Source organism: Arachis duranensis, chromosome 3 (assembly GCF_000817695.3).
Source record: "Arachis duranensis cultivar V14167 chromosome 3, aradu.V14167.gnm2.J7QH, whole genome shotgun sequence".
Lineage (NCBI taxonomy): Eukaryota > Viridiplantae > Streptophyta > Magnoliopsida > Fabales > Fabaceae > Arachis > Arachis duranensis.
The window spans coordinates 78,744,021-78,751,121 of NC_029774.3; the positions used below are offsets into that span (position 1 = coordinate 78,744,021).

General features: G+C 41.2%; 1 protein-coding gene across 1 annotated transcript; it reads left to right on the top strand.

Annotated features, from left to right (window-relative positions):
• The first annotated feature begins 5,621 nt into the window (after positions 1–5,621).
• Positions 5,622–6,314, top strand: LOC107479616 (uncharacterized). Its single transcript, XM_016099740.1, has 2 exons — positions 5,622–5,876; positions 6,012–6,314. The coding sequence occupies exons 1-2, from the start codon at positions 5,622–5,624 to the stop codon at positions 6,312–6,314; spliced, it is 558 nt and encodes a 185-aa protein (XP_015955226.1).
• The last annotated feature ends 787 nt before the right edge of the window (positions 6,315–7,101 follow it).

Consider the following 7,101-nt stretch of genomic DNA (forward strand, 5'->3'; position numbering starts at 1 on the left):
CCACCACAAGATTGACCAGTTGGTGTTGATTAGCTATTTCTTCCAAGGCATGAAGCCTCAAGAGAAGACCCTATTAGATGCTGCAAGTAATGGCTCTCTGACAAAGTACAAGACGGCGACAGAAGCGTGGCAAATGATCATTGATCTAGCTGAGTCTACCCAAAATACAAGGCAAAGGACTAATCATCCCAAGGTTGTTGCAGAAGTTTCTTCTAATAGTGAGACCACTGCTCTCACCAAGACTCTGGGAGAGATGACCAATATACTCAAGCAGCTTCAGCTGAATCAACAACAACCTCCGCCTCCCCCACAGCAGCAATGTCAATAGTTAGCTGACGTTAGGATTTTTGCTAGTAAAGAATTTTATAAAGTCGCGTTGTAGATATAGTTTCTAAACCAACAAAAATCCCTTCGTGCAAACGTTTTGGCTGTCACAAGTAACAAACCCCTTTAAAATTGATAACCGAGTATTTAAACCTCGGGTCATCTTCTCAAGGAATTGCAGGGAGGTATGTTCTTATTATTGGTTATGGAGATTGTAAATTGGGGTTTGAGAATGAGGAATGAATATGGCAAATAATTTAAATGGCAACTAAAATAAATAAATACTGTAAAGCAAACCCTTTGGCAAGGCATGAGAAATTGGAAGTCCAGACTCAGTTATTCTTATCATTAATAATGAAAGTTGAATCTTAATTCCACTTAGTTGACCTTTGCTAAAGCAAAGGAAAGTCAATGGACTAATTAGTTTGACCTTCGAATCCTATTTATTTCCTAAGAAAAGGTTGGAATTATTGAAGTTCAATTCAATTAGCAAAGATAACAGTTATCAATTATGTTGAGCTAAGATAACTCCTGAGTTACTGATTTCTTAACCAAGACCAAAAGGAAAGGGATTAAATCTACTGGAATAAGAATGTCTTCAGATTGGGAATAATCAATAACATAAATAAAAGAAAGTAATATTAACTGAAATACCTCAAATAACATTAATTCGAAAGAGTAATATGTAAGATAGAAGAATTCATAAACTAAATTGAGAAAGCAAGTAATGAAAAAGTAATATTGAACCTGATAAAAAGATAATCCTCAAGCAAATAAAATCCTAAATCTAAATCCTAATCCTAATCCTAAAGAGAGAGGATAGAACCTCTCTCCAACTAAACCTAAATCATGGAAAGTGACTAAAAATTTGAGGCTCCCCTCGAATGGATGCATTCCCCCACTTCATAACGTCTGGTTTATGCCTTCTGGACTTGGATTTGGGCCAAAAAGAGCTTCATAATTCACTATGAGCTTTTTCTGCAATTTCTGGTGCGTGGCCTCTGTCACGCGTCCGCGTGGGTCACGCGGTCGCGTCAATTGGAGTTTTCCTTGTCGCGCGGTCGTGTCAGTCATGCGGCCGCGTCATAGATGTTCTTCTTTAGGTGCGCGGTCGCGTCAGTCATGCGGCCGCGTCGCTGCTTCTTCGCTCTTGGCACGCGGTCGCGTCGTCCATGCGGTCGCGTCGCTGCCAGTTTCTTCACAAACTCCGTTTTATGCTTTCCTTCCATTTTTGTATGTTTCCTTTCCATCCTTTAAACCATTCTTGCCTTGGGAGATCTAGAACAACTCAACACACCAATCACGGCATCGAATGATAATAAAGGGTAATTAAAATAATTAATTTCAAAGCATAGAAAATATGTTTTTCACAAATATCACATAATAAGGAAGGGAAAGTAAAACCATGCAATTTACATGAATAAGTGGGTGAATGATTGAATAAATCACTCAAATTAAGCACAGAATATATCATAAAATATGGGTTTATCATTAGCCCCTTAGAGAGTCTATAGAATTTGTGCTTGCTACTCTCACTACACTGATGAGTGTCCACAACTCCAAGAAGACAACACCTTGGCGGCTACAAATACCTATTACAACCGTCCGAGTCAAGGGAACTATCAATAAGGTGGTAATTATAATCAAGGTGCTAACTACAATCAAGGCCGGCAAGACAACCCCAACAAAGGAGGCGGAGACAATGGTAGAAATCAAAGGTGAAATAACAACAACTATCAATAGAATCGGTATCAACAAAACCCTCCATACCGAGCACCTCACCAAAGACAAGCCCAAGCACCTCAACTCAACCAACCACAATCCCCTCAAATTACCTACCCTCATTCTTCCTCTAACCAAGATGAAACACTCTGTTCTATCCTTCAAGGACAAAAAGAGTTTCAGAACTCACTTACCTCTAGCCTTACCGGTCTTACCTCCACTCTACAAGCTCTTATATCCTGCATGGACCCACCGGCTACCTCCAATAATCAACCTTCAAGCTTTAGTGTACTTCCCTCTCAACCTTTACCCAACCTCAAGGGTGGAATCAATGCCATCACCTTGAGATTCGGAACTACATTGCAAGAGAGGAGTCCCGAGGAGCCAAGCTCAAGAGAAGATATTCAAATTGAAGATGTTGTTGAGGTAGAAGATGTTAAAGAAGAGGACGAGGTACAACATGCGGCTGCAGAAGAAATTGCTCAACCAAGGAATGGAGTATCTAAGGAAGATGATGCTGTGAGAGAAGCCATTCCCATTCCTTTTCCACACCTTGCTAGGAGGACAAAGAAGCAAGTGGAGCTAAATCCCAAGATGGTGGAGATCGTCAAAAAGGTTGAGGTAACTATTCCCCTTTTTTATGCTATTCGCCAAGTGCCTAAATATGCTAAGTTTCTAAACAATTTATGCATGAATAAGGATAAGATACATGACTTAGAAACTATTCCTTTGGGTAGCTCAATTTCTGCTCTTATGGGTGCTATACCGGAGAAATGTGGTGATCCCGGTCCTTCCATGGTTACTTGTACTATAGGGGGTGTATAATTTGTTAACTGTATGTGTGATTTAGGTTCATGTGTTAGTATTATGCCATTATCTATATATGATGCTTTGAGGCTCCCACCCTTGAAAAGGTCGGTAGCACATTTTGTTTTGGCAGATAAGAGTACAATCTCGGTGGTTGGCATTGCGGAAGACGTCTTGGTGAGCATTAAGGGGTTGACATTTCCTATTGACTTCTACATTCTAGAGATGCCCCCTAGTGACTCAAGAAGACCTTCATTCATCTTTCTTGGAAGGCCATTTTTGAAGACTTTGTGATTTAAATTGGATGCCTTCTCGGGTACATATTCATTTGAGATTGATGGAAGAGCAGTGAGCTTCAACCTAGATGAAGCTATGAAGCACCCACTGGAAGACCACTCCATCTTCTAGTGTGACATTATTGATGAGACTGTGGCTGAAGTTCACCAAGAGGCAGTAGAAGAGAAGACCATGGAGCAAGGTGCAAATGTGGAGAAGCCCTCTGAGTGTACTAAAGATACCTTGCTACCTCCAATGGTTCCGGATGATCAAGTGTCAAGCCAAGAGCTGAAAATAGAGTTGAAGCCCCTTCCACCTCACCTCAAGTATGCTTATCTTGAGGATAATCAAAAGATTCCAGTGATTATTGCAAAGGAACTTACTTCCCAATAAGAGGGGCTTTTGCTTAGTGTGCTGAGAAGACACAAGAAGGCTATTGGGTGGAGTTTGGTAAACATAGTAGGTATAAGCCCTCAAGTCTGTGAGCACCACATATTTCTAGAGAAGAGAGCATGGCCTATCCGTCAACCTCAAAGGCAGTTGAACCCCACCATTTTGGAAGTTGTCAAGAAGGAAGTGAACCAATTGCTTGAAGCCGACATCATCTATCCTATCTCGGATAGTGAATGGGTTAGCCCAATACAAGTGGTTCCGAAGAAGTCTGGCGTCACAACAGTGAAGAATGAGCATGGGAAACTCATGGCTACCAGAGTGCAGAATTCTTGGAGAGTGTGCATTGACTACATGCGCTTGAACCAAGCCACTCGCAAGGATCACTACCCATTACCTTTCATCGATCAAATGCTTGATCGCCTGTCAGGTAAATCACACTACTGTTTTCTAGATGGTTATACTGGTTATTTTCAAATCCATATTTCTCCAGAAGACTAGGAGAAAATAACTTTTACATGCCCCTTTGGAATGTATGCATATAAGAGAATGCCTTTTGGCTTATGTAATGCACCGGCTACGTTTTAAAGGTGCACGATGAGTATCTTCTCAGATCCTCTTGAGCATTGTATGGAAGTTTTTATGGATGACTTTAGTGTTTATGGTGATTCGTTTGACCTTTGTTTGGATAGTCTAGCTAGAGTATTAGAAAGATGTGTTAGTTCAAACCTTGAACTTGATTTTGAAAATGTCATTTTATGGTAAAGCTAGGTGTTGTTCTAGGCCATCTTGTTTCTAATACTGGTATATCTGTTGATCCTGCAAAGGTAGATGTTATTTCTGCAAAGGGAAGTCTGTTCGTTTCTTGGTCATGCAGGTTTCTACTGGCATTTTATCAAGGACTTCAGTAAGGTTGCACTGCCTTTCTCCCGTCTGCTGCAGAAGGATGTAGAGTTTGAGTTGAGTAAAGATTGCATGGAGGCATTTGACAAGCTGAAGATTGCCTTGACCCACGCTCCTATTGTGAGAGGGCCTGACTGGAGTAGGTCGTTCGAGATCATGTGCGACGCATCAAACTATGCGGTAGGAGCGGCGGTGGCTCAACGCGAAGGTAAGGACCTATATATTATTGCTTATGCTTCTAAAGCTTTAGATAGTGCCCAGTCTAATTACACTACCATTGAAAAAGAACTGTTAGCTATTGTTTATACTCTGGATAAATTCCGAGCTTATTTACTTGGAACTAAGGTGGTAGTATATTCAAATTATGCGGCCTTGAAATATATGTTAGCTAAGAAAGAGTCAAAACCAAGGTTAATCCGTTGGATATTGTTGTTGCAAGAGTTTGATTTAGAGATCAAAGATAAGAGTGGTTCCCAAAATTTAGTGGCGGACCACTAGAGTCGCCTTGAACATATTAAAAGTGACTCCACTCCTATTAATGATGCATTTCCACTTGATAGCTTGCAAGCAATATCCGAGGTGGTTCCTTGGTATGCACCTATAGCTAATTATTTGGTTAGTCGTACCTTTCCTCCTAATTTTACTAAGCATCAGAAGGACAAGTTTAAAAGCAAGTCCAAGTATTACATATGGGATGACCTATATTTATGGAGATGTGGTGCTGACTAAATAATTAGATGGTGTGTGCCACAATCTGAAATTCAGTCAATTTTAGAGGCTTGCCACTCTTTTAAGAGTGGTGGACATTTTGGCCCTCAAAGAACTTCTAAAAAAAAATTAGACTGCGGATTTTGGTGGCCCACACTTTTTAAGGATGCTACTGTTTTCTATGACTCTTACCACCAATGCCAAAGGTTTGGAAATATATCCAAGAGGGATGAGATGCCCCAACAACTTATATTGTTTTGTGAAATTTTTTATGTTTGGGTATTAACTTCATGGGTCCATTTCCAAACTCGAATGGTTTCTTGTACATCTTGTTAGCTGTTGATTATGTTTCTAAATGGGTGGAAGCAATTCCAACCCGTACATCTTGATGCTAACGTTGTATTTCTTTTGTTAGGAATAATATTATTTGTCACTTTGGATGACCACGAGAAATCGTGAGTAGTCAAGGCTCTCATTTTTGTAACAGAAGAATGACAGGTTTACTGAAGAAACATGGAATCATTCACAAGGTGGTGACGACTTATCATCCCCAAACCAATGGTCAAGCTGAGGTGTCTAATAAGGAGATCAAGTGCATACTAGAGAAGATCGTGAAGCCTCATCGAAAGGATTGGAGTATTAGAATTGCAGATGTGCTATGGGCTTATCTTACTTCGTATAAGACACCCATCGGCATGAGTCCGTTCCGCCTAGTCTACGGAAAGGCTGGTCATCTTCCGGTTGAGGTGGAACACAAAGCTTACTAGGTTATGAAGGAATACAACTCAGGATTGGGAAGAGCCAGAATTGAAAGGAAGCTGCAACTACAGGAACTAGAGTGCCTTTGACTAGAAGCATATAAAAACTCAAGGCTTTACAAGGAAAAGGTGAAGGCAGTGCATGACAAGAACATCAAGCGAAGAGAGTTTAGAGCTGGGGATCAAGTCCTTCTCTATAACTCAAGGCTGAGGTTAATGCCAGGCAAGCTGCGGTCAAGGTGGGATAGACCTTACATGGTAGAGAAGGTGGAACTGTATGGCATTGTCCACCTGAATCACCCCTTAAGCCCTACCTTCTTCAAAGTAAATGGACATCGCTTGAAGCTGTATCATGGTGTGAAGATGAAGAACAACAAGGAGCTAGAGATCTTCCTTTTGAAGGATCCAGCACAGGAAGAGGACTGAGCTTATGAACCGTCCAACTTAAGGACGTTAAACAAAATTGCTTGGTGGGAGAGAACCCACAATGATATGATCTTCCCTTTTTATTAGTTTCATTTTATTCATATTAGTGTTAATTTCCAGTTCTGCATTTTACCTTTACTTTTCTATATTTTTACATTTAAAAAAATGCATATGACGCCCAAGCATCTATCACACGCACGCGTCATGTGTAGGTGCACAATATTGACAAAAATGACCAAAGAGTTACGCTAGAAATGTGCAGGAAAGGTGCCTAGTGCACAAGCTAAGCCACGCATACGCGTGGGTGATGCGTACGCGTCACCTGCAATTTTGGCCATCCACATGTAAGCGTCAGTGACGCATACGCGTGGGCTGAAAATCGGCGTAAATGAGTGATTTGACCAGAGAGTTGTGCGGCCATGGTGCTGATAACGTGTGTCTAGCACGACCATTGGTCACGTGTACGCGTGACCGACGCTTACACGTCACCTGAATTTTAGCCCATCCACGCGTACGCGTGGGCGACGCGTGTGCGTCATATGTGCCGCATCACTTAACTAAGCGCGCCGCCCAGGTCTTCTTCCTTTCACTATTCTTTTCTTTTTCAATTCCTAATTCTCCTTCTTTCTTTTTCCTACTTTCTTCTTCATTCTTTCTACTTCTTCCTTCTTTCTTCTTCCCTTCTCTCACCACCACCGGTGGACTACTACCGGAGACTACTAAGTTCGATAGCTACAATTTTCTTTCCCTTTCTTCTTCCCTTCTTACTACTCTTCTCTCACTCTTA

Coding starts and splice junctions, on each gene's coding strand:
- LOC107479616 (XM_016099740.1), top strand. CDS start 5,622: ATGACAGGTTTACTGAAGAAACATGGAATCATTCACAAGGTGGTGACG. Junction 5,877..6,011: donor CTGGTCATCTTCCGGTTGAG/GTGGAACACAAA, acceptor AGGCTTTACAAG/GAAAAGGTGAAGGCAGTGCA.